General features: G+C 63.2%; 1 protein-coding gene across 1 annotated transcript in view; it reads left to right on the top strand.

The window, feature by feature from the left end:
- Positions 1 to 434: 434 nt before the first annotated feature.
- The window catches only part of LOC140106894 (uncharacterized), an 83,776-nt gene continuing 56,456 nt past the window's right edge, over positions 435 to 27,754 (top strand). Inside the window, exons 1-4 of the mRNA XM_072131520.1 lie at positions 435 to 559; positions 2,798 to 3,009; positions 11,411 to 11,625; positions 22,532 to 22,700. Of these exons, the coding sequence (XP_071987621.1) occupies positions 473 to 559; positions 2,798 to 3,009; positions 11,411 to 11,625; positions 22,532 to 22,700 (683 nt within the window). The 5' untranslated portion in view covers positions 435 to 472. The remainder of the gene's footprint in view (positions 560 to 2,797; positions 3,010 to 11,410; positions 11,626 to 22,531; positions 22,701 to 27,754) is intronic.

The raw sequence follows: 27,754 nt of genomic DNA, 5'->3' as shown, positions 1-27,754 counted from the left end.
GGAATATAACTACTATAATACTGCCCCCTATGTACAAGAATATAACTACTATAATACTGCCCCCTATGTACAGGAATATAACTACTATAATACTGCCCCCTATGCACAGGGACATAACTACTATAATACTGCCCCCTATGTACAAGAATATAACTACTATAATACTGCCCCCTATGTACAAGAATATAACTACTATAATACTGCCCCCTATGTACAAGAATATAACTACTATAATACTGCCCCCTATGTACAGGAATATAACTACTATAATACTGCCCCCTATGTACAAGAATATAACTACTATAATACTGCCCCCTATGTACAAGAATATAACTACTATAATACTGCCCCTGGTATACAGATACTCTCCCTGGTATACAGATACTCTCCCTGGTATACAGCTCAGTATACAGATACTCCCCCCGGTATGTCGCCTGCATAGTCCTGGGCGCAGCCTCAGTGATGTAGAACAATGCACAGGAATCTCCTGAAGACACAAGACTCCAGAGTCTTAGCAACCGCTGCTCCCAGCAAGATGAGAGCCGCCGAGCACAGCAAGGTCAGTGCCAGCCGGGGGGAGGAGGAGGACGGGGGGCTACAGGAAGCAGGACAGGGTGCGAGGAGGACGGGGGGCTACAGGGAGGGAGGAGGACGGGGGGCAAGGAGGAGAAGGACGGGGGCGAGGAGGACGGGGGGCGAGGAGGAGGACGGGGGGCGAGGAGGAGGACGGGGGGCGAGGAGGAGGACGGGGGGCAACGAGGAGAGGGATTGGGACAGGGGGCAAGAGGGAGAGGGATTGGGACAGGGGGCAAGAGGGAGAGGGATGGGGGACGAGTGCATGCACCCTGCACCCTCTTTCCCCCCCAGGATACACCACTTGCTCTTTCTTCCTTGAGGCTTTGCACCCTGCACTCCCTTCCCCTGAGACTCCCACTGTGTCTCTGCCCCATCTTATATTTTGGGTGCAGATGGTGGACGACTAATGTGGGGCAGACAGGATCTCCATTCTCACGGGGGTCCCTGTGCTCAGACTACCATCTGTAGGTGCCCCAAGGCTACAAATCACACACAGGAAGCAGGAAACCGGCCGTGCGCTGCGGCTCCATCCATAATACATGACACATAAAAGCCCAGAGGTGTCACGCAGGAGCGGCTGCGGGGTCAGGTGTCACGCAGGAGTGGCTGCGGGGTCAGGTGTCACGCAGGAGCGGCTGCGGGGTCAGGTGTCACCCAGAAGCGACTGCGGGGTCAGGTGTCACACTATCCATGTGCACCCAGGAGTGTCCGGGATGTGCAGGAGGCGCCGCTGGGACTTGTAGTGTCCGGGACGTGCAGGACGAGGCGCTGGGACTTGTAGTGTCCGGACGTGCAGGAGGCGGCGCTGGGACTTGTAGTGTCCGGGACGTGCAGGACGAGGCGCTGGGACTTGTAGTGTCCGGGACGTGCAGGACGAGGCGCTGGGACTTGCAGTGTCCGGGACGTGCAGGAGGCGGCGCTGGGACTTGTAGTGTCCAGGACGCGCAGGACGAGGCGCTGGGACTTGTAGTGTCCGGGACGTGCAGGAGGCGGCGCTGGGACTTGTAGTGTCCAGGACGCGCAGGACGAGGCGCTGGGACTTGTAGTGTCCAGGACGCGCAGGACGAGGCGCTGGGACTTGTAGTGTCCGAGACGCGCAGGACGCGCCGCTGGGACTTGTAGTGTCCGGGACACGCAGGAGGCGGCGCTGGGACTTGTAGTGTCCGGGACGTGCAGGAGGCGCCGCTGGGACTTGTAGTGTCCGGGATGTGCAGGACGAGGCGCTGGGACTTGTAGTGTCCGGGACGTGCAGGAGGCGCCGCTGGGACTTGTAGTGTCCGGGACATGCAGGACGAGGCGCTGGGACTTGTAGTGTCCGGGATGTGCAGGAGGCGCCGCTGGGACTTGTAGTGTCCGGGACGTGCAGGAGGCGCCGCTGGGACTTGTAGTGTCCGAGACGCGCAGGACGCGCCGCTGGGACTTGTAGTGTCCGGGACGCGCAGGAGGCGGCGCTGGGACTTGTAGTGTCCGGGACGTGCAGGAGGCGGCGCTGGGACTTGTAGTGTCCGGGACGTGCAGGAGGCGGCGCTGGGACTTGTAGTGTCCGGGACGTGACACAGGAGATAATATGGGGCTCATACATGAGCGGAATCTTTCGGGGGTAGTTTCCCGGTCTCCTGCGCTTCGTGTCCGGGGAGGAGATTTTCGTCTGGAGGAATCTTTGTACATTTCTCTGGAGATGGATATGGATTAGGAGGTAGCAGAATTGCCCACATAAGGGCGTTTCGGGGGTTCCATACACACCCATCATGTCCGAACAGTCCTGCTACAACCTGGAACTGACCCTCGACCCACAGGGACCGATTACACAAAAGCCGAATCTTACTGCAAGGAGGAATATTAGGAATAATAGAATATTTCATCCTCCTTGTGACCCCGCCCCTGCAGAGCACTTACCCCACCCCCCTGGGCTCACCCCTATGTAGGAGAGGCCTCCTTGTGACCCCGCCCATGCAGAGCACTTACCCCCCTGGGCTCACCCCTATGTAGGAGGGGCCTCCTTGTGACCCCGCCCATGCAGAGCACTTACCCCCTGGGCTCACCGCTATGTAGGAGGGGGCCTCCTTGTGACCCCGCCCATGCAGAGCACTTACCCCCTGGGCTCACCGCTATGTAGGAGGGGCCTCCTTGTGACCCCGCCCATGCAGAGCACTTACCCCCAGGATCCTTGGGAACCATAGACCACTGTTATAGAATGTAATACATCACCAATCTTATGCAGGTCTTCTCGTGGCTGGAGCAGGTGGTGGGCACAGACCCCGGGGTCATGACGCGGCTGCCCAGCATCTACCTGAAGTGCACGTCTATGATCATGGACACCATCAACTTCAGCATTGACTACACGGCGCCATTCACCTCCTCAATTCTCCATCGCTCCTGCACTCCCCGGCCGTCCCGAGAGCGACATCACAGCGGAGCCGGAGCCGGGAGCAGGTAAGGAGCCGCCTCCAGACCATGGGTGCCATAGGATAGGTGGTGGGGGCCCTCCACTGTACACTGCCCCGACCCCCCCACACAGCATGCCACACCCTTCCCCGACCCCCCCCCCCCCACACACACACACAGCACGCCGCACCCTGCCCGACCCCCCACACACAGCACGCCACACCCTTCCCCGACCCCTACATAGCACGCCTCACAATACCCCGACCCCCCACACACAGTACGCCGCACCCTGCCCGACCCCCCACACACAGCATGCCACACCTTCCCCGACCCCCCCACACAGCATGCCACACCCTTCCCCGACCCCCCCCCCCCACACACACAGCACGCCGCACCCTGCCCGACCCCCACACACAGCACGCCACACCCTTCCCCAACCCCCTACATAGCACGCCTCACAATACCCCGACCCCCCACACACAGCAGGCCGCACCCTGCCCGACCACCCCACACACAGTACGCCGCACCCTGCCCGACCCCCCACACACAGCATGCCACACCCTTCCCCGACCCCCCCACACACAGCACGCCGCACCCTTCCCCGACCCCCCACACAGCACGCCGCACCCTGCCCGACCCCCCACACACAGCACGCCGCACCCTGCCCGACCCCCTACATAGCATGCCTCACAATACCCGACCCCCCCACACACAGTACGCCGCACCCTGCCCGACCCCCACACACAGCATGCCACACCCTTCCCCAACCCCCTACATAGCACGCCTCACAATACCCGACCCCCCCACACACAGTACGCCGCACCCTGCCCGACCCCCCACACACAGCATGCCACACCCTTCCCCGACCCCCCCCCCCACACACACAGCACGCCGCACCCTTCCCCGACCCCCCACACAGCACGCCGCACCCTACCCCCCCCCCCCCCACGGCACGCCGCACCGCACCCTGCCCGACCCCTACATAGCACGCCTCACAATACCCCGACCCCCCCACACACAGTACGCCGCACCCTGCCCGACCCCCCACACACAGCATGCCACACCCTTCCCCGACCCCCCCACACACACACAGCACGCCGCACCCTTCCCCGACCCCCCACACAGCACGCCGCACCCTGCCCGACCCCCCACACACAGCAGGCCGCACCCTGCCCGACCCCCCCACACACAGTACGCCGCACCCTGCCCGACCCCCCACACACAGCATGCCACACCCTTCCCCGACCCCCCCACACACAGCACGCCGCACCCTTCCCCGACCCCCACACAGCACGCCGCACCCTACCCCCCCCCCCCACGGCACGCCGCACCGCACCCTGCCCGACCCCCTACATAGCACGCCTCACAATACCCCGACCCCCCACACACAGTACGCCGCACCCTGCCCGACCCCCACACACAGCATGCCACACCCTTCCCCGACCCCCCCACACACACACAGCACGCCGCACCCTTCCCCGACCCCCCACACAGCACGCCGCACCCTGCCCGACCCCCCACACACAGCAGGCCGCACCCTGCCCGACCCCCCCACACACAGTACGCCGCACCCTGCCCGACCCCCCACACACAGCATGCCACACCCTTCCCCGACCCCCCACACAGCACGCCGCACCCTTCCCCGACCCCCCACACAGCACGCCGCACCCTGCCCGACCCCCACACACAGCACGCCGCACCCTTCCCCGACCCCCCCCCCACACACACAGCACGCCGCACCCTTCCCCGACCCCCACACAGCACGCCGCACCCTACCCCCCCCCCACGGCACGCCACACCCTACCCCCCCATGGCACGCCACCCCCTGCCCGACCCCCCACACAGCACGCCGCACCCTACCCCCCCACGGCACGCCACACCCTGCCCGACCCCCCACACACAGCACGCTGCACCCTACCCCCCCCACGGCACGCCACCCCCTGCCCGACCCCCCACACAGCACGCCGCACCCTACCCCCCCACGGCACGCCACACCCTGCCCGACCCCCCACACACAGCACGCTGCACCCTACCCCCCCCACGGCACGCCGCACCCTGCCCGAACCCCCACACAGCACGCCGCACCCTACCCCCCCACGGCACGCCACACCCTGCCCGACCCCCCCACACAGCACGCTGCACCCTACCCCCCCCATGGCACGCCACCCCCTGCCCGACCCCCCACACAGCACGCCGCACCCTACCCCCCACGGCACGCCACACCCTGCCCGACCCCCCACACACAGCACGCTGCACCCTACCCCCCCCACGGCACGCCGCACCCTGCCCGAACCCCCACACAGCACGCCGCACCCTACCCCCCACGGCACGCCACACCCTGCCCGAGCCCCCACACACAGCACGCTGCACCCTACCCCCCCCCCACGGCACGCCGCACCCTGCCCGAACCCCCACACACAGCACGCCGCACCCTACCCCCCCACGGCACGCCACACCCTGCCCGAGCCCCCACACACAGCACGCCACACCCTTCCTCGACCCCCTACATAGCACGCCTCACAATACCCCGACCCCCCCACACACAGCACGCCGCACCCTGCCCCGACCCCCCACACAGCACGCCACACCCTGCCCCGACCCCCCACACACACAGCATGCCGCACCCTGCCCGACCCCCCACACACAGCATACCACACCCTTCCCCGACCCCCCCACACAGCACGCCGCACCCTACTGCCCCCCCCCCCACGGCACGCCGCACCCTGCCCGACCCCCCACACACAGCACGCCACACCCTTCCTCGACCCCCTACATAGCACGCCTCACAATACCCCGACCCCCCCACACACAGCACGCCGCACCCTGCCCGACCCCCCACACACAGCATGCCACACCCTTCCCCGACCTCCCCCACACAGCACGCCGCACCCTACTGCCCCCCCACGGCACGCCGCACCCTGCCCGACCCCCCACACACAGCATGCCACACGCTTCCCCGACCCCCCCCCACACACACAGCACGCCGCACCCTTCCCCGACCCCCCACACAGCACGCCGCACCCTACCCCCCCCTCCCCACGGCACGCCGCAACCTGCCCGACCCCCCACACACGGCACGCCACACCCTTCCTCGACCCCCTACATAGCACGCCTCACAATACCCCGACCCCCCACACACAGCACGCCGCACCCTGCCCCGACCCCCCACACAGCACGCCACACCCTGCCCCGACCCCCCACACACACAGCATGCCGCACCCTGCCCGACCCCCCACACACAGCATGCCACACCCTTCCCCGACCCCCCCACACAGCACGCCGCACCCTACTGCCCCCCCCCCCACGGCACGCCGCACCCTGCCCGACCCCCCACACACAGCACGCCACACCCTTCCTCGACCCCCTACATAGCACGCCTCACAATACCCCGACCCCCCCCACACACAGCACGCCGCACCCTGCCCGACCCCCCACACACAGCATGCCACACCCTTCCCCGACCTCCCCCACACAGCACGCCGCACCCTACTGCCCCCCCACGGCACGCCGCACCCTGCCCGACCCCCCACACACAGCATGCCACACGCTTCCCCGACCCCCCCCCACACACACAGCACGCCGCACCCTTCCCCGACCCCCCACACAGCACGCCGCACCCTACCCCCCCCTCCCCACGGCACGCCGCAACCTGCCCGACCCCCCACACACGGCACGCCACACCCTTCCTCGACCCCCTACATAGCACGCCTCACAATACCCCGACCCCCCCACACACAGCACGCCGCACCCTGCCCCGACCCCCCACACAGCACGCCACACCCTGCCCCGACCCCCCACACACACAGCATGCCGCACCCTGCCCGACCCCCCACACACAGCATGCCACACCCTTCCCCGACCCCCCCACACAGCACGCCGCACCCTACTGCCCCCCCCCCCACGGCACGCCGCACCCTGCCCGACCCCCCACACACAGCACGCCACACCCTTCCTCGACCCCCTACATAGCACGCCTCACAATACCCCGACCCCCCCCACACACAGCACGCCGCACCCTGCCCGACCCCCCACACACAGCATGCCACACCCTTCCCCGACCTCCCCCACACAGCACGCCGCACCCTACTGCCCCCCCACGGCACGCCGCACCCTGCCCGACCCCCCACACACAGCATGCCACACGCTTCCCCGACCCCCCCCCACACACACAGCACGCCGCACCCTTCCCCGACCCCCCACACAGCACGCCGCACCCTACCCCCCCCTCCCCACGGCACGCCGCAACCTGCCCGACCCCCCACACACAGCACGCCACACCCTTCCTCGACCCCCTACATAGCACGCCTCACAATACCCCGACCCCCCACACACAGCACGCCGCACCCTGCCCGACCCCCACACAGCACGCCGCACCCTGCCCCGACCCCCCACACAGCACGCCGCACCCTGCCCCGACCCCCCACACAGCACGCCGCACCCTGCCCCGACCCCCCACACAGCACGCCACACCCTGCCCCGACCCCCCACACATACAGCATGCCGCACCCTGCCCCCGACCCCCCACACACAGCATGCCACACCCTTCCCCGACCCCCCACACAGCACGCCGCACCCTGCCCGACCCCCCACACACAGCACGCCACACCCTTCCTCGACCCCCTACATAGCACGCCTCACAATACCCCGACCCCCCACACACACAGCACGCCGCACCCTTCCCCGACCCCCCCACACAGCACGCCGCACCCTACTGCCCCCCCCCCCACGGCACGCCGCACCCTGCCCGACCCCCCACACACAGCACACCGCACCCTGCCCCGACCCCCCACACAGCACGCCGCACCCTACCCCCCCCCCCCCACGGCACGCCGCAACCTGCCCGACCCCCCACACACAGCACGCCACACCCTTCCTCGACCCCCTACATAGCACGCCTCACAATACCCCGACCCCCCCCCACACACACACACAGCATGCCTCACAATACCCCGACCCCCCCACACACAGCACGCCGCACCCTGCCCGACCCCCCACACAGCATGCCGCACCCTGCCCCGACCCCCCACACAGCACGCCGCACCCTGCCCCGACCCCCCACACACACAGCATGCCGCACCCTGCCCGACCCCTCACACACAGCATGCCACACCCTTCCCCGACCCCCCCACACAGCACGCCGCACCCTTCCTCGACCCCCTACATAGCACGCCTCACAATACCCCGACCCCCCCCACACACAGCACGCCGCACCCTGCCCGACCCCCCACACACAGCATGCCACACCCTTCCCCGACCTCCCCCACACAGCACGCCGCACCCTACTGCCCCCCCACGGCACGCCGCACCCTGCCCGACCCCCACACACAGCATGCCACACGCTTCCCCGACCCCCCCCCACACACACAGCACGCCGCACCCTTCCCCGACCCCCCACACAGCACGCCGCACCCTACCCCCCCCCTCCCCACGGCACGCCGCAACCTGCCCGACCCCCCACACACAGCACGCCACACCCTTCCTCGACCCCCTACATAGCACGCCTCACAATACCCCGACCCCCCCACACACAGCACGCCGCACCCTGCCCGACCTCCCCCAGAGAACGCCGCACCCTGCCCCGACCCCCCACACAGCACGCCGCACCCTGCCCCGACCCCCCACACAGCACGCCGCACCCTGCCCCGACCCCCCACACAGCACGCCACACCCTGCCCCGACCCCCCACACACACAGCATGCCGCACCCTGCCCGACCCCCCACACACAGCATGCCACACCCTTCCCCGACCCCCCCACACAGCACGCCGCACCCTGCCCGACCCCCCACACACAGCACGCCACACCCTTCCTCGACCCCCTACATAGCACGCCTCACAATACCCCGACCCCCCACACACACAGCACGCCGCACCCTTCCCCGACCCCCCCACACAGCACGCCGCACCCTACTGCCCCCCCCCCCCCCCACGGCACGCCGCACCCTGCCCGACCCCCCACACACAGCACACCGCACCCTGCCCCGACCCCCCACACAGCACGCCGCACCCTACCCCCCCCCCCCACGGCACGCCGCAACCTGCCCGACCCCCCACACACAGCACGCCACACCCTTCCTCGACCCCCTACATAGCACGCCTCACAATACCCCGACCCCCCCCCCACACACACACACAGCATGCCTCACAATACCCCGACCCCCCCACACACAGCACGCCGCACCCTGCCCGACCCCCCACACAGCATGCCGCACCCTGCCCCGACCCCCCACACAGCACGCCGCACCCTGCCCCGACCCCCCACACACACAGCATGCCGCACCCTGCCCGACCCCTCACACACAGCATGCCACACCCTTCCCCGACCCCCCCACACAGCACGCCGCACCCTACTGCCCCCCCCCCCCACGGCACGCCGCACCCTGCCCGACCACCCCCCCAACCAGGACGCCACACCCTTCCTCGACCCCCTACATAGCACGCCTCACAATACCCCGACCCCCCACACACACAGCACGCCGCACCCTGCCCGACCCCCCACACACAGCATGCCACACCCTTCCCCGACCCCCCCCCCCACAGCACGCCGCACCCTACTGCCCCCCCCCACGGCACGCCGCACCCTGCCCGACCCCCCACACACAGCACGCCACACCCTTCCCCGACCCCCCCACACAGCACGCCGCACCCTACTGCCCCCCCCCCCACGGCACGCCGCACCCTGCCCGACCCCCCACACACAGCACACCGCACCCTGCCCCGACCCCCCACACAGCACGCCGCACCCTACCCCCCCCCCCACGGCACGCCGCAACCTGCCCGACCCCCCACACACAGCACGCCACACCCTTCCTCGACCCCCTACATAGCACGCCTCACAATACCCCGACCCCCCCCCACACACACACACAGCATGCCTCACAATACCCCGACCCCCCCACACACAGCACGCCGCACCCTGCCCGACCCCCCACACAGCATGCCGCACCCTGCCCCGACCCCCCACACAGCACGCCGCACCCTGCCCCGACCCCCACACACACAGCATGCCGCACCCTGCCCGACCCCTCACACACAGCATGCCACACCCTTCCCCGACCCCCCCACACAGCACGCCGCACCCTACTGCCCCCCCCCCCCCCACGGCACGCCGCACCCTGCCCGACCACCCCCCCAACCAGGACGCCACACCCTTCCTCGACCCCCTACATAGCACGCCTCACAATACCCCGACCCCCCCACACACCAGCACGCCGCACCCTGCCCGACCCCCCACACACAGCATGCCACACCCTTCCCCGACCCCCCCCCCACAGCACGCCGCACCCTACTGCCCCCCCCCACGGCACGCCGCACCCTGCCCGACCCCCCACACACAGCACGCCACACCCTTCCCCGACCCCCCCACACAGCACGCCGTACCCTTCCCCGACCCCCCACACAGCACGCCGCACCCTACTGCCCCCCCCCCACGGCACGCCGCACCCTGCCCGACCCCCCACACACAGCATGCCACACCCTTCCCCGACCCCCCACACACAGCACGCCGCACCCTTCCCCGACCCCCCACACAGCACGCCGCACCCTACCCCCCCCCCCCACGGCACGCCGCACCCTGCCCGACCCCCCCACACAGCACGCCACACCCTTCCTCGACCCCCTACATAGCACGCCTCACAATACCCAGACCCCCCACACACAGCACGCCGCACCCTGCCCGACCCCCCACACACAGCACGCCGCACCCTACCCCCCCCACGGCACGCCGCACCCTACCCCCCCCCACGGCACGCCGCACCCTGCCCGACCCCCCACACACAGCACGCCACACCCTTTCTCGACCCCCTACATAGCACGCCTCACAATACCCCAACCCCCCCTCACACACACAGCACACCGCACCCTGCCCCGACCCCCACACAGCACGCCGCACCCTACCCCCCCCCCCCCCCCCCCACGGCACGCCGCACCCTGCCCGACCCCCCACACACAGCACGCCACACCCTTCCTCGACCCCCTACATCGCACGCCTCACAATACCCCGACCCCCCACACACACAGCACGCCGCACCCTGCCCCGACCCCCACACAGCACGCCGCACCCTGCCCGACCCCCCACACACAGCACGCCACACCCTTCCTCGACCCCCTACATAGCACGCCTCACAATACCCCGACCCCCCCACACACAGCACGCCGCACCCTTCCCCGACCCCCCCCAGCACGCACACCGCACCCTGCCCCGACTCCCCACACAGCACGCCTCACCCTACCCCCCCCACGGCACGCCGCACCCTGCCCGACCCCCCACACACAGCACGCCACACCCTTCCTCGACCCCCTACATAGCACGCCTCACAATACCCCGACCCCCCCACACACAGCCCGCCTCACCCGACCCCCCCCCCCACGGCACGCTGCACCCTGCCCCGACCCCCCACACACACAGCACGGCGCATCCTGCCCTGACCCCCCTCCCCTCATCTCCTGCAGGTTTCTCCATCTGGATCTGGATGTGACACCAGTAATAAAATATTATATCACAAGTCAAACCCCGCGATCTGACGTAGAGATGACGCTGCAGTATGTGGGGAGCGGCCTCCACCTCTCCAGCGAGATCCTGACCCCCAAGGATGAGCTCCGCATGTTCCAGCAGATCTGCGGGGGAGAGAGCCTCTGCGTGTTCAAGGGCTACCTGAGCCCGGGAGGTAAGTGCTCTGCATGGGTGGGGTCACAAGGAGGCTCCTCCCATGTAGGGGTGGGCCCAGGGGCAGAACTGCAGGGGTAGCGGCCATAGAAGCTGCGCTGGGGCCCGCAGTGTCAGGAGGCTAAAGAGGATGAGCCCCATTATAAGCAGATTATACTGCACATTGTGTATATGTCATGTATATACAGGGGGCGGAAAGTATTCAACCCCCCCCCTAAGTAATGGGAACTCCCCCCCACCACCACCACAGTAATGGGCACTCTGCCCCCCCCCCCCCACCACCTCAGTAATAGGTGAAAATGTGATATTTTTGTTAAAATACTACACAAGAAAAACAAAAGATATTGCATGATCATAAGTATTCAGCATCTTTGCTGTGACTCACATATATAACTCACATGCTGCCCATTTCCTTCTGATCCTCCTTGAGATGGTTCTACTCCGTCATAGGACTCCAGCTGTATTTAATTAAACTGATTGAACTTGATTAGGAAAGGTGCACACCTGCCTATATAAGACCTCACAGCTCATGGTGCATGTAGAGCACATGAGAATCATGAGGTCTAAGGAACTGCCCAGGGAGCTCAGAGACAGAATTGTGGCAAGGCAAAGATCTACCCATAATTACAAAAAAAAAAAAAATAAATGTCTGCAGCACTTAATAGAAAAAGTTATGTCCGACTACAACTCTTCCTCTCCCTGTCCGTCCAGCCATAGTAAGCAATTGTGGAAGAAAAGCCTTAGTGAGAGGAAAAGAAGACCCCAGGATCCCTGCGGCTGAGCTCCAGAGATGCAGCAGGGAGATGGGAGTCACCTATCACTGCAGGAGGGAGATGGGGGTCACCTATCACTGCAGGAGGGAGATGGGGGTCACCTATCACTGCAGGAGGGGAGATGGGGGTCACCTATCACTGCAGGAGGGAGATGGGAGTCACCTATCACTGCAGCAGGGAGATGGGAGTCACCTATCACTGCAGGAGGGAGATGGGGGTCACCTATCACTGCAGGAGGGAGATGGGGGTCACCTATCACTGCAGGAGGGGAGATGGGAGTCACCTATCACTGCAGGAGGGAGATGGGGGTCACCTATCACTGCAGGAGGGAGATGGGAGTCACCTATCACTGCAGCAGGGAGATGGGAGTCACCTATCACTGCAGGAGGGAGATGGGGGTCACCTATCACTGCAGGAGGGAGATGGGGGTCACCTATCACTGCAGGAGGGGAGATGGGGGTCACCTATCACTGCAGGAGGGGGATGGGGGTCACCTATCACTGCAGGAGGGAGATGGGGGTCACCTATCACTGCAGGAGGGAGATGGGGGTCACCTATCACTGCAGGAGGGAGATGGGAGTCACCTATCACTGCAGGAGGGAGATAGGAGTCACCTATCACTGCAGGAGGGAGATGGGGGTCACCTATCACTGCAGGAGGGGAGATGGGAGTCACCTATCACTGCAGGAGGGGGATGGGGGTCACCTATCACTGCAGGAGGGGAGATGGGGGTCACCTATCACTGCAGGAGGGAGATGGGAGTCACCTATCACTGCAGGAGGGGAGATGGGAGTCACCTATCACTGCAGGAGGGGGATGGGGGGTCACCTATCACTGCAGGAGGGAGATGGGGGTCACCTATCACTGCAGGAGGGAGATGGGAGTCACCTATCACTGCAGGAGGGAGATGGGAGTCACCTATCACTGCAGGAGGGAGATGGGAGTCACCTATCACTGCAGGAGGGAGATGGGAGTCACCTATCACTGCAGGAGGGAGATGGGGGTCACCTATCACTGCAGGAGGGAGATGGGGGTCACCTATCACTGCAGGAGGGAGATGGGGGTCACCTATCACTGCAGGAGGGGAGATGGGGGTCACCTATCACTGCAGGAGGGGAGATGGGGGTCACCTATCACTGCAGGAGGGAGATGGGAGTCACCTATCACTGCAGGAGGGAGATGGGAGTCACCTATCACTGCAGGAGGGGAGATGGGGGTCACCTATCACTGCAGGAGGGAGATGGGGGTCACCTATCACTGCAGGAGGGAGATGGGGGTCACCTATCACTGCAGGAGGGAGATGGGAGTCACCTATCACTGCAGGAGGGAGATGGGAGTCACCTATCACTGCAGGAGGGAGATGGGGGTCACCTATCACTGCAGGAGGGGAGATGGGGGTCACCTATCACTGCAGGAGGGGAGATGGGAGTCACCTATCACTGCAGGAGGGGAGATGGGGGTCACCTATCACTGCAGGGGGGGAGATGGGGGTCACCTATCACTGCAGGAGGGGAGATGGGGGTCACCTATCACTGCAGGAGGGGAGATGGGGGTCACCTATCACTGCAGGAGGGGAGATGGGGGTCACCTATCACTGCAGGAGGGAGATGGGGGTCACCTATCACTGCAGGAGGGAGATGGGGGTCACCTATCACTGCAGGAGGGAGATGGGGGTCACCTATCACTGCAGGAGGGAGATGGGAGTCACCTATCACTGCAGGAGGGGAGATGGGGGTCACCTATCACTGCAGGAGGGAGATGGGGGTCACCTATCACTGCAGGAGGGAGATGGGGGTCACCTATCACTGCAGGAGGGAGATGGGGGTCACCTATCACTGCAGGAGGGAGATGGGGGTCACCTATCACTGCAGGAGGGAGATGGGGGTCACCTATCACTGCAGGAGGGAGATGGGGGTCACCTATCACTGCAGGAGGGGAGATGGGGGTCACCTATCACTGCAGGAGGGAGATGGGAGTCACCTATCACTGCAGGAGGGAGATGGGAGTCACCTATCACTGCAGGAGGGAGATGGGAGTCACCTATCACTGCAGGAGGGAGATGGGGGTCACCTATCACTGCAGGAGGGAGATGGGAGTCACCTATCACTGCAGGAGGGGAGATGGGGGTCACCTATCACTGCAGGAGGGAGATGGGGGTCACCTATCACTGCAGGAGGGGAGATGGGAGTCACCTATCACTGCAGGAGGGGAGATGGGGGTCACCTATCACTGCAGGAGGGGAGATGGGGGTCACCTATCACTGCAGGAGGGGAGATGGGGGTCACCTATCACTGCAGGAGGGAGATGGGGGTCACCTATCACTGCAGGAGGGAGATGGGGGTCACCTATCACTGCAGGAGGGAGATGGGAGTCACCTATCACTGCAGGAGGGAGATGGGAGTCACCTATCACTGCAGGAGGGGAGATGGGAGTCACCTATCACTGCAGGAGGGGAGATGGGAGTCACCTATCACTGCAGGAGGGAGATGGGGGTCACCTATCACTGCAGGAGGGGAGATGGGAGTCACCTATCACTGCAGGAGGGAGATGGGGGTCACCTATCACTGCAGGAGGGGAGATGGGGGTCACCTATCACTGCAGGAGGGAGATGGGAGTCACCTATCACTGCAGGAGGGGAGATGGGAGTCACCTATCACTGCAGGAGGGGAGATGGGAGTCACCTATCACTGCAGGAGGGGAGATGGGAGTCACCTATCACTGCAGGAGGGAGATGGGGGTCACCTATCACTGCAGGAGGGAGATGGGGGTCACCTATCACTGCAGGAGGGGAGATGGGGGTCACCTATCACTGCAGGAGGGGAGATGGGGGTCACCTATCACTGCAGGAGGGGGAGATGGGGGGTCACCTATCACTGCAGGAGGGAGATGGGGGTCACCTATCACTGCAGGAGGGAGATGGGAGTCACCTATCACTGCAGGAGGGGAGATGGGAGTCACCTATCACTGCAGGAGGGGAGATGGGAGTCACCTATCACTGCAGGAGGGAGATGGGGGTCACCTATCACTGCAGGAGGGGAGATGGGAGTCACCTATCACTGCAGGAGGGGGATGGGGGTCACCTATCACTGCAGGAGGGGAGATGGGAGTCACCTATCACTGCAGGAGGGAGATGGGAGTCACCTATCACTGCAGGAGGGGAGATGGGGGTCACCTATCACTGCAGGAGGGAGATGGGGGTCACCTATCACTGCAGGAGGGAGATGGGGGTCACCTATCACTGCAGGAGGGAGATGGGGGTCAGCTATCACTGCAGGAGGGGGGGATGGGGGTCACCTATCACTGCAGGAGGGAGATGGGGGTCACCTATCACTGCAGGAGGGGAGATGGGGGTCACCTATCACTGCAGGAGGGAGATGGGGGTCAGCTATCACTGCAGGAGGGGGGATGGGGGTCACCTATCACTGCAGGAGGGAGATGGGGGTCACCTATCACTGCAGGAGGGGAGATGGGGGTCACCTATCACTGCAGGAGGGAGATGGGGGTCACCTATCACTGCAGGAGGGGAGATGGGGGTCACCTATCACTGCAGGAGGGGAGATGGGAGTCACCTATCACTGCAGGAGGGAGATGGGGGTCACCTATCACTGCAGGAGGGAGATGGGGGTCACCTATCACTGCAGGAGGGGAGATGGGGGTCACCTATCACTGCAGGAGGGAGATGGGGGTCACCTATCACTGCAGGAGGGGAGATGGGGGTCACCTATCACTGCAGGAGGGGAGATGGGGGTCACCTATCACTGCAGGAGGGAGATGGGGGTCACCTATCACTGCAGGAGGGAGATGGGGGTCACCTATCACTGCAGGAGGGGAGATGGGGGTCACCTATCACTGCAGGAGGGGAGATGGGGGTCACCTATCACTGCAGGAGGGGAGATGGGGGTCACCTATCACTGCAGGAGGGGAGATGGGGGTCACCTATCACTGGTGCTCCACAGGGGGGATCATGATGAGGTCCCTCCTGCTAGACAGTGAGTACAGCGGGAGGTGCTCCACACGGGGGATCATGATGAGGTCCCTCCTGCTAGACAGTGAGTACAGCGGTAGGTGCTCCACACGGGGCATCATGATGAGGTCCCTCCTGCTAGACAGTGAGTACAGCGGTAGGTGCTCCACACGGGGGATCATGATGAGGTCCCTCCTGCTAGACAGTGAGTACAGCGGTAGGTGCTCCACACGGGGGATCATGATGAGGTCCCTCCTGCTACACAGTGAGTACAGCGGTAGGTGCTCCACACGGGGGATCATGATGAGGTCCCTCCTGCTAGACAGTGAGTACAGCGGTAGGTGCTCCACACGGGGGATCATGATGAGGTCCCTCCTGCTAGACAGTGAGTACAGCGGGAGGTGCTCCACACGGGGGATCATGATGAGGTCCCTCCTGCTAGACAGTGAGTACAGCGGTAGGTGCTCCACAGGGGGGATCATGATGAGGTCCCTCCTGCTAGACAGTGAGTACAGCGGGAGGTGCTCCACACGGGGGATCATGATGAGGTCCCTCCTGCTAGACAGTGAGTACAGCGGTAGGTGCTCCACACGGGGCATCATGATGAGGTCCCTCCTGCTAGACAGTGAGTACAGCGGTAGGTGCTCCACACGGGGGATCATGATGAGGTCCCTCCTGCTAGACAGTGAGTACAGCGGTAGGTGCTCCACACGGGGGATCATGATGAGGTCCCTCCTGCTACACAGTGAGTACAGCGGTAGGTGCTCCACACGGGGGATCATGATGAGGTCCCTCCTGCTAGACAGTGAGTACAGCGGTAGGTGCTCCACACGGGGGATCATGATGAGGTCCCTCCTGCTAGACAGTGAGTACAGCGGGAGGTGCTCCACACGGGGGATCATGATGAGGTCCCTCCTGCTAGACAGTGAGTACAGCGGTAGGTGCTCCACAGGGGGGATCATGATGAGGTCCCTCCTGCTAGACAGTGAGTACAGCGGGAGGTGCTCCACACGGGGGATCATGATGAGGTCCCTCCTGCTAGACAGTGAGTACAGCGGTAGGTGCTCCACACGGGGGATCATGATGAGGTCCCTCCTGCTAGACAGTGAGTACAGCGGGAGGTGCTCCACACGGGGGATCATGATGAGGTCCCTCCTGCTAGACAGTGAGTACAGCGGTAGGTGCTCCACACGGGGCATCATGATGAGGTCCCTCCTGCTAGACAGTGAGTACAGCGGTAGGTGCTCCACACGGGGGATCATGATGAGGTCCCTCCTGCTAGACAGTGAGTACAGCGGTAGGTGCTCCACACGGGGGATCATGATGAGGTCCCTCCTGCTACACAGTGAGTACAGCGGTAGGTGCTCCACACGGGGGATCATGATGAGGTCCCTCCTGCTAGACAGTGAGTACAGCGGTAGGTGCTCCACACGGGGGATCATGATGAGGTCCCTCCTGCTAGACAGTGAGTACAGCGGGAGGTGCTCCACACGGGGGATCATGATGAGGTCCCTCCTGCTAGACAGTGAGTACAGCGGTAGGTGCTCCACAGGGGGGATCATGATGAGGTCCCTCCTGCTAGACAGTGAGTACAGCGGGAGGTGCTCCACACGGGGGATCATGATGAGGTCCCTCCTGCTAGACAGTGAGTACAGCGGTAGGTGCTCCACACGGGGGATCATGATGAGGTCCCTCCTGCTAGACAGTGAGTACAGCGGGAGGTGCTCCACACGGGGGATCATGATGTGGTCCCTCCTGCTAGACAGTGAGTACAGCGGTAGGTGCTCCACACGAGGGATCATGATGAGGTCCCTCCTGCTAGACAGTGAGTACAGCGGTAGGTGCTCCACACGGGGGATCATGATGAGGTCCCTCCTGCTAGACAGTGAGTACAGCGGTAGGTGCTCCACACGGGGAATCATGATGAGGTCCCTCCTGCTAGACAGTGAGTACAGCGGTAGGTGCTCCACACGGGGGATCATGATGCGGTCCCTCCTGCTAGACAGTGAGTACAGCGGTAGGTGCTCCACAAGGGGCATCATGATGAGGTCCCTCCTGCTAGACAGTGAGTACAGCGGTAGGTGCTCCACACAGGGGATCATGATGAGGTCCCTCCTGCTAGACAGTGAGTACAGCGGTAGGTGCTCCACACGGGGGATCATGATGAGGTCCCTCCTGCTAGACAGTGAGTACAGCGGTAGGTGCTCCACACGGGGGATCATGATGAGGTCCCTCCTGCTAGACAGTGAGTACAGCGGTAGGTGCTCCACACGGGGAATCATGATGAGGTCCCTCCTGCTAGACAGTGAGTACAGCGGTAGGTGCTCCACACGGGGGATCATGATGCAGTCCCTCCTGCTAGACAGTGAGTACAGCGGTAGTTGCTCCACACGAGGGATCATGATGAGGTCCCTCCTGCTAGACAGTGAGTACAGCGGTAGGTGCTCCACAGGGGGGATCATGATGAGGTCCCTCCTGCTAGACAGTGAGTACAGCGGGAGGTGCTCCACACGGGGGATCATGATGAGGTCCCTCCTGCTAGACAGTGAGTACAGCGGTAGGTGCTCCACACGGGGGATCATGATGAGGTCCCTCCTGCTACACAGTGAGTACAGCGGTAGGTGCTCCACACGAGGGATCATGATGAGGTCCCTCCTGCTAGACAGTGAGTACAGCGGTAGGTGCTCCACACGGGGGATCATGATGAGGTCCCTCCTGCTAGACAGTGAGTACAGCGGGAGGTGCTCCACACGGGGGATCATGATGCAGTCCCTCCTGCTAGACAGTGAGTACAGCGGTAGGTGCTCCACACGAGGGATCATGATGAGGTCCCTCCTGCTAGACAGTGAGTACAGCGGTAGGTGCTCCACACGGGGGATCATGATGAGGTCCCTCCTGCTAGACAGTGAGTACAGCGGTAGGTGCTCCACACGGGGGATCATGATGAGGTCCCTCCTGCTAGACAGTGAGTACAGCGGTAGGTGCTCCACACGGGGAATCATGATGAGGTCCCTCCTGCTAGACAGTGAGTACAGCGGGAGGTGCTCCACACGGGGGATCATGATGTGGTCCCTCCTGCTAGACAGTGAGTACAGCGGTAGGTGCTCCACACGAGGGATCATGATGAGGTCCCTCCTGCTAGACAGTGAGTACAGCGGTAGGTGCTCCACACGGGGGATCATGATGAGGTCCCTCCTGCTAGACAGTGAGTACAGCGGTAGGTGCTCCACACGGGGGATCATGATGAGGTCCCTCCTGCTAGACAGTGAGTACAGCGGGAGGTGCTCCACACGGGGGATCATGATGTGGTCCCTCCTGCTAGACAGTGAGTACAGCGGTAGGTGCTCCACACGGGGAATCATGATGAGGTCCCTCCTGCTAGACAGTGAGTACAGCGGTAGGTGCTCCACACGGGGGATCATGATGAGGTCCCTCCTGCTAGACAGTGAGTACAGCGGTAGGTGCTCCACACGGGGGATCATGATGAGGTCCCTCCTGCTAGACAGTGAGTACAGCGGTAGGTGCTCCACAAGGGGCATCATGATGAGGTCCCTCCTGCTAGACAGTGAGTACAGCGGTAGGTGCTCCACACGGGGCATCATGATGCAGTCCCTCCTGCTAGACAGTGAGTACAGCGGTAGGTGCTCCACAAGGGGCATCATGATGAGGTCCCTCCTGCTAGACAGTGAGTACAGCGGGAGGTGCTCCACACGGGGCATCATGATGCAGTCCCTCCTGCTAGACAGTGAGTACAGCGGTAGGTGCTCCACACGGGGGATCATGATGAGGTCCCTCCTGCTAGACAGTGAGTACAGCGGTAGGTGCTCCACACGGGGGATCATGATGAGGTCCCTCCTGCTAGACAGTGAGTACAGCTGTAGGTGCTCCACACGGGGGATCATGATGAGGTCCCTCCTGCTAGACAGTGAGTACAGCGGTAGGTGCTCCACACGGGGGATCATGATGAGGTCCCTCCTGCTAGACAGTGAGTACAGCGGTAGGTGCTCCACACGGGGGATCATGATGAAGTCCCTCCTGCTAGACAGTGAGTACAGCGGTAGGTACTCCACACGGGGGATCATGATGAGGTCCCTCCTGCTAGACAGTGAGTACAGCGGTAGGTGCTCCACACGGGGGATCATGATGAGGTCCCTCCTGCTAGACAGTGAGTACAGCGGTAGGTGCTCCACACGGGGGATCATGATGAGGTCCCTCCTGCTAGACAGTGAGTACAGCGGGAGGTGCTCCACACGAGGCATCATGATGCAGTCCCTCCTGCTAGACAGTGAGTACAGCGGTAGGTGCTCCACACGGGGGATCATGATGAGGTCCCTCCTGCTAGACAGTGAGTACAGCGGGAGGTGCTCCACACGGGGGATCATGATGAGGTCCCTCCTGCTAGACAGTGAGTACAGCGGTAGGTGCTCCACACAGGGGATCATGATGAGGTCCCTCCTGCTAGACAGTGAGTACAGCGGTAGGTGCTCCACACGAGGGATCATGATGAGGTCCCTCCTGCTAGACAGTGAGTACAGCGGTAGGTGCTCCACACGGGGGCTCATGATGAGGTCCCTCCTGCTAGACAGTGAGTACAGCGGTAGGTGCTCCACACGGGGGATCATGATGAGGTCCCTCCTGCTAGACAGTGAGTACAGCGGTAGGTGCTCCACACGGGGGATCATGATGAGGTCCCTCCTGCTAGACAGTGAGTACAGCGGGAGGTGCTCCACACGGGGGATCATGATGAGGTCCCTCCTGCTAGACAGTGAGTACAGCGGTAGGTGCTCCACACGGGGGATCATGATGAGGTCCCTCCTGCTAGACAGTGAGTACAGCGGTAGGTGCTCCACACAGGGGATCATGATGAGGTCCCTCCTGCTAGACAGTGAGTACAGCGGGAGGTGCTCCACACGGGGCATCATGATGAGGTCCCTCCTGCTAGACAGTGAGTACAGCGGGAGGTGCTCCACACGGGGGATCATGATGCAGTCCCTCCTGCTAGACAGTGAGTACAGCGGTAGGTGCTCCACACAGGGGATCATGATGAGGTCCCTCCTGCTAGACAGTGAGTACAGCGGTAGGTGCTCCACACGGGGAATCATGATGAGGTCCCTCCTGCTAGACAGTGAGTACAGCGGTAGGTGCTCCACACGGGGAATCATGATGAGGTCCCTCCTGCTAGACAGTGAGTACAGCGGTAGGTGCTCCACACGAGGGATCATGATGAGGTCCCTCCTGCTAGACAGTGAGTACAGCGGTAGGTGCTCCACACGAGGGATCATGATGAGGTCCCTCCTGCTAGACAGTGAGTACAGCGGGAGGTGCTCCACACGGGGGATCATGATGAGGTCCCTCCTGCTAGACAGTGAGTACAGCGGTAGGTGCTCCACACGGGGAATCATGATGAGGTCCCTCCTGCTAGACAGCGAGTACAGCGGTAGGTGCTCCACACGGGGGATCATGATGAGGTCCCTCCTGCTAGACAGTGAGTACAGCGGTAGGTGCTCCACACGGGGGATCATGATGTGGTCCCTCCTGCTAGACAGTGAGTACAGCGGTAGGTGCTCCACACGAGGGATCATGATGAGGTCCCTCCTGCTAGACAGTGAGTACAGCGGTAGGTGCTCCACACGGGGGATCATGATGAGGTCCCTCCTGCTAGACAGTGAGTACAGCGGTAGGTGCTCCACACGGGGGATCATGATGAGGTCCCTCCTGCTAGACAGCGAGTACAGCGGTAGGTGCTCCACACGGGGGATCATGATGAGGTCCCTCCTGCTAGACAGTGAGTACAGCGGTAGGTGCTCCACACGGGGCATCATGATGAGGTCCCTCCTGCTAGACAGTGAGTACAGCGGTAGGTGCTCCACACGGGGGATCATGATGAGGTCCCTCCTGCTAGACAGTGAGTACAGCGGTAGGTGCTCCACACGGGGGATCATGATGTGGTCCCTCCTGCAAGACAGTGAGTACAGCGGTAGGTGCTCCACACGGGGGCTCATGATGAGGTCCCTCCTGCTAGACAGTGAGTACAGCGGTAGGTGCTCCTCCTGGGTGGGGTTATGATTTCCTCCTCCATAGGGTGACCTGGCCTCTATATGAGGAAACCCATGGAGTCACAGGACCAGTGCATGCTGGGAGTGGCAGTTCTGTCCCTTTCTCTGCCGCAGACTCGTTCCGGATCATCTCGCGGCGTCACTATGGATTTCCGTTCAGCGCCAGCATCTACATCAATGGGCTGATAGCGGCGCGGATCAGCTGGTGCTGCGAGTACCGGCACCAAGGCCGCCATGGCTGCTTCCGGATCACACAGCGGAGCGGTGGAAGGCCCTGCTACAGGTATGGGGGGCTGTGTAATGGGGGGGTGCACCCTAATGCAGAGGGGAGGCCCTGCTACAGGTATGGGGGGCTGTGTAATGGGGGGGTGCACCCTAATGCAGAGGGGAGGCCCTGCTACAGGTATGGGGGGCTGTGTAATGGGGGGCGCACCCTAATGCAGAGGGGAGGCCCTGCTACAGGTATGGGGGGCTGTGTAATGGGGGGCGCACCCTAATGCAGAGGGGAGGACCTGATACAGGTATGGGGGGCTCTTTAATGGGGGGTGCACCCTAATGCAGAGGGGAGGCCCTGCTACAGGTATGGGGGGCTGTGTAATGGGGGGCGCACCCTAATGCACAGGGGAGGCCCTGCTACAGGTATGGGGGGCTCTGTAATGGGGGGTGCACCCTAGTGCAGAGGGAAGGCCCTGCTACAGGTATGGGGGGCTGTGTAATGGGGGGCGCACCCTAATGCAGAGGGGAGGCCCTGCTACAGGTATGGGGGGCTCTGTAATGGGGGGGCGCACCCTAATGCAGAGGGGAGGACCTGCTACAGGTATGGGGGGCTCTGTAATGGGGGGGGGGTGCACCCTAATGCAGAGGGGAGGACCTGCTACAGGTATGGGGGGCTCTGTAATGGGGGGGGCACCCTAATGCAGAGGGGAGGCCCTGCTACAGGTATGGGGGGCTCTGTAATGGGGGGGGGGTGCACCCTAATGCAGAGGGGAGGCCCTGCTACAGGTATGGAGGGCTCTGTAATGGGGGGGCGCACCCTAATGCAGAGGGGAGGACCTGATACAGGTATGGGGGGCTCTTTAATGGGGGGTGCACCCTAATGCAGAGGGGAGGACCTGATACAGGTATGGGGGGCTCTTTAATGGGGGGTGCACCCTAATGCAGAGGGGAGGCCCTGCTACAGGTATGGGGGGCTCTGTAATGGGGGGCGCACCCTAATGCAGAGGGGAGGACCTGCAACAGGTATGGGGGGCTCTGTAATGGGGGGGGCACCCTAATGCAGAGGGGAGGCCCTGCTACAGGTATGGGGGGCTCTGTAATGGGGGGGGGTGCACCCTAATGCAGAGGGGAGGCCCTGCTACAGGTATGGGGGGCTCTGTAATGGGGGGGGGCACCCTAATGCAGAGGGGAGGCCCTGCTACAGGTATGGGGGGCTCTGTAATGGGGGGGTGCACCCTAATGCAGAGGGGAGGCCTTTCTACAGGTATGGGGGGCTCTGTAATGGGGGGTGCACCCTAATGCAGAGGGGAGGACCTGATACAGGTATGGGGGGGCTCTTTAATGGGGGGTGCACCCTAATGCAGAGGGGAGGCCCTGCTACAGGTATGGGGGGCTCTGTAATGGGGGGCGCACCCTAATGCAGAGGGGAGGCCTTTCTACAGGTATGGGGGGCTCTGTAATGGGGGGTTGCACCCTAATGCAGAGGGGAGGACCTGCTACAGGTATGGGGGGCTCTGTAATGGGGGGCACACCCTAATGCAGAGGGGAGGCCTTTCTACAGGTATGGGGGGCTCTTTAATGGGGGGTGCACCCTAATGCAGAGGGGAGGCCCTGCTACAGGTATGGGGGGCTCTGTAATGGGGGGCGCACCCTAATGCAGAGGGGAGGACCTGCTACAGGTATGGGGGGCTCTGTAATGGGGGCCGCACCCTAATGCAGAGGGGAGGACCTGCTACAGGTATGGGGGGCTCTGTAATGGGGGGGGCACCCTAATGCAGAGGGGAGGCCCTGCTACAGGTATGGGTGGCTCTATAATGGGGGGGGGGTGCACCCTAATGCAGAGGGGAGGCCCTGCTACAGGTATGGGGGGCTCTGTAATGGGGGGGGCACCCTAATGCAGAGGGGAGGCCCTGCTACAGGTATGGGGGGCTCTGTAATGGGGGGCGCACCCTAATGCAGAGGGGAGGACCTGCTACAGGTATGGGGGGCTCTGTAATGGGGGGGGTGCACCCTAATGCAGAGGGGAGGACCTGCTACAGGTATGGGGGGGCTCTGTAATGGGGGGGGCACCCTAATGCAGAGGGGAGGCCCTGCTACAGGTATGGGGGGCTGTATAATGGGGGGGGGTGCACCCTAATGCAGAGGGGAGGCCCTGCTACAGGTATGGGGGGCTCTTTAATGGGGGGTGCACCCTAATGCAGAGGGGAGGACCTGATACAGGTATGGGGGGCTCTTTAATGGGGGGTGCACCCTAATGCAGAGGGGAGGACCTGATACAGGTATGGGGGGCTCTTTAATGGGGGGTGCACCCTAATGCAGAGGGGAGGCCCTGCTACAGGTATGGGGGGCTCTGTAATGGGGGGCGCACCCTAATGCAGAGGGGAGGCCTTTCAACAGGTATGGGGGGCTCTGTAATGGGGGGTTGCACCCTAATGCAGAGGGGAGGACCTGCTACAGGTATGGGGGGCTCTGTAATGGGGGGGTGCACCCTAATGCAGAGGGGAGGACCTGCTACAGGTATGGGGGGCTCTGTAATGGGGGGGCGCACCCTAATGCAGAGGGGAGGCCCTACTATAGGTATGGGTGACTCTGTAATGGGGGGTGCACCCTAATGCAGAGGGGAGGCCCTGCTACAGGTATGGGGGGCTCTGTAATGGGGGGGTGCACCCTAATGCAGAGGGGAGGACCTGCTACAGGTATGGGGGGCTCTGTAATGGGGGGTGCACCCTTATGCAGAGGGGAGGCCCTGCTACAGGTATGGGGGGCTCTGTAATGGGGGGTGCACCCTAATGCAGAGGGGAGACCCTGCTACAGGTATGGGGGGCTCTGTTATGGGGGGGTGCACCCTAATGCAGAGGGGAGGACCTGCTACAGGTATGGAGGGCTCTGTAATGGGGGGCCCACCCTTATGCAGAGGGGAGGCCCTGCTACAGGTATGGGGGCTCTGTAATGGGGGGCCCACCCTTATGCAGAGGGGAGGCCCTGCTACAGGTATAGGGGGACACTGTAATGGGGGGGTGCACCCTAATGCAGAGGGGAGGACCTGCTACAGGTATGGGGGGCTCTGTAATGGGGGGTGCACCCTAATGCAGAGGGGAGGCCTTGCTACAGGTATGGGGGGCTCTGTAATGGGGGACACACCCTAATGCAGAGGGAAGGCCCTGCTACAGGTATGGGGGGCTCTCTAATGGGGGGTGCACCCTAGTGCAGAGGGGAGGCCCTGCTACAGGTATGGGGGGCTCTGTAATGGGGGGTGCACCCTAATGCAGAGGGGAGGACCTGCTACAGGTATGGGGGGCTCTGTAATGGGGGGCGCACCCTAATGCAGAGGGGAGGCCCTACTACAGGTATGGAGGGCTCTGTAATGGGGGGCGCACCCTAGTGCAGAGGGGAGGCCCTGCTACAGGTATGGAGGGCTCTGTAATGGGGGGCGCACCCTAGTGCAGAGGGGAGACCCTGCTACAGGTATGGGGGGCTCTGTAATGGGGGGTGCACCCTATTGCAGAGGGGAGGCCCTGCTACAGGTATGGGGGGCTCTGTAATGGGGGGTGCACCCTATTGCAGAGGGGAGGCCCTGCTACAGGTATGGGGGGCTCTGTAATGGGGGGCGCACCCTAATGCAGAGGGGAGGACCTGCTACAGGTATAGGGGGCTCTGTAATGGGGGGGGGGCGCACCCTAATACAGAGGGGAGGCCCTGCTACAGGTATGGGGGGCTCTGTAATGGGGGGTGCACCCTATTGCAGAGGGGAGGCCCTGCTACAGGTATGGGGGGCTCTGTAATGGGGGGCGCACCCTAATGCAGAGGGGAGGACCTGCTACAGGTATAGGGGGCTCTGTAATGGGGGGGGGGCGCACCCTAATGCAGAGGGGAGGCCCTGCTACAGGTATGGGGGGCTCTGTAATGGGGGGCGCACCCTAATGCAGAGGGGAGGACCTGCTACAGGTATAGGGGGCTCTGTAATGGGGGGCCCACCCTAATGCAGAGGGGAGGACCTGCTACAGGTATGGGGGGCTCTGTAATGGGGGGCCCACCCTAATGCAGAGGGGAGGCCCTGCTACAGGTATGGGGGGCTCTGTAATGGGGGGTGCACCCTAATGCAGAGGGGAGGACCTGCTACAGGTATGGGGGGCTCTGTAATGGGGGGCGCACCCTAATGCAGAGGGGAGGACCTGCTACAGGTATGGGGGGCTCTGTAATGGGGGGGTGCACCCTAATGCAGAGGGGAGGCCCTGCTACAGGTATGCAGGGCTCTGTAATGGGGGGGCGCACCCTAATGCAGAGGGGAGGACCTGCTACAGGTATGGGGGGCTCTGTAATGGGGGGCGCACCCTAATGCAGAGGGGAGGACCTGCTACAGGTATGGGGGGCTCTGTAATGGGGGGCGCACCCTAATGCAGAGGGGAGGCCCTGCTACAAGTATGGGGGGCTCTGTAATGAAGGGGCCCTGCTACAGGTATGGGGGGCTCTGTAATGGGGGGCGCACCCTAATGCAGAGGGGAGTACCTGCTACAGGTATGGGGGGCTCTGTAATGGGGGGTGCACCCTAATGCAGAGGGGAGGACCTGCTACAGGTATGGGGGGCTCTGTAATGGGGGGTGCACCCTAATGCAGAGGGGAGGACCTGCTACAGGTATGGGGGGCTCTGTAATGGGGGGCGCACCCTAATGCAGAGGGGAGGACCTGCTACAGGTATGGGGGGCTCTGTAATGGGGGGCGCACCCTAATGCAGAGGGGAGGCCCTGCTACAGGTATGGGGGGCTCTGTAATGGGGGGGTGCACCCTAATGCAGAGGGGAGGACCTGCTACAGGTATGGGGGGCTCTGTAATGGGGGGCCCACCCTAATGCAGAGGGGAGGCCCTGCTACAGGTATGGGGGCTCTGTAATGGGGGGCGCACCCTAATGCAGAGGGGAGGACCTGCTACAGGTATGGGGGGCTCTGTAATGGGGGGTTGCACCCTAGTGCAGAGGGGAGGACCTGCTACAGGTATGGGGGGGCTCTGTAATGGGGGGGGGTGCACCCTAATGCAGAGGGGAGGCCCTGCTACAGGTATGGGGGGCTCTGTAATGGGGGGGGGCGCACCCTAATGCAGAGGGGAGGCCCTGCTACAGGTATGGGG

Source organism: Engystomops pustulosus, unplaced genomic scaffold (assembly GCF_040894005.1).
Source record: "Engystomops pustulosus unplaced genomic scaffold, aEngPut4.maternal MAT_SCAFFOLD_85, whole genome shotgun sequence".
Taxonomy (NCBI): Eukaryota; Metazoa; Chordata; class Amphibia; order Anura; family Leptodactylidae; genus Engystomops; species Engystomops pustulosus.
Note: the sequence above shows the minus strand (reverse complement) of the source record. Positions and strands in the feature narration are given on the sequence as shown.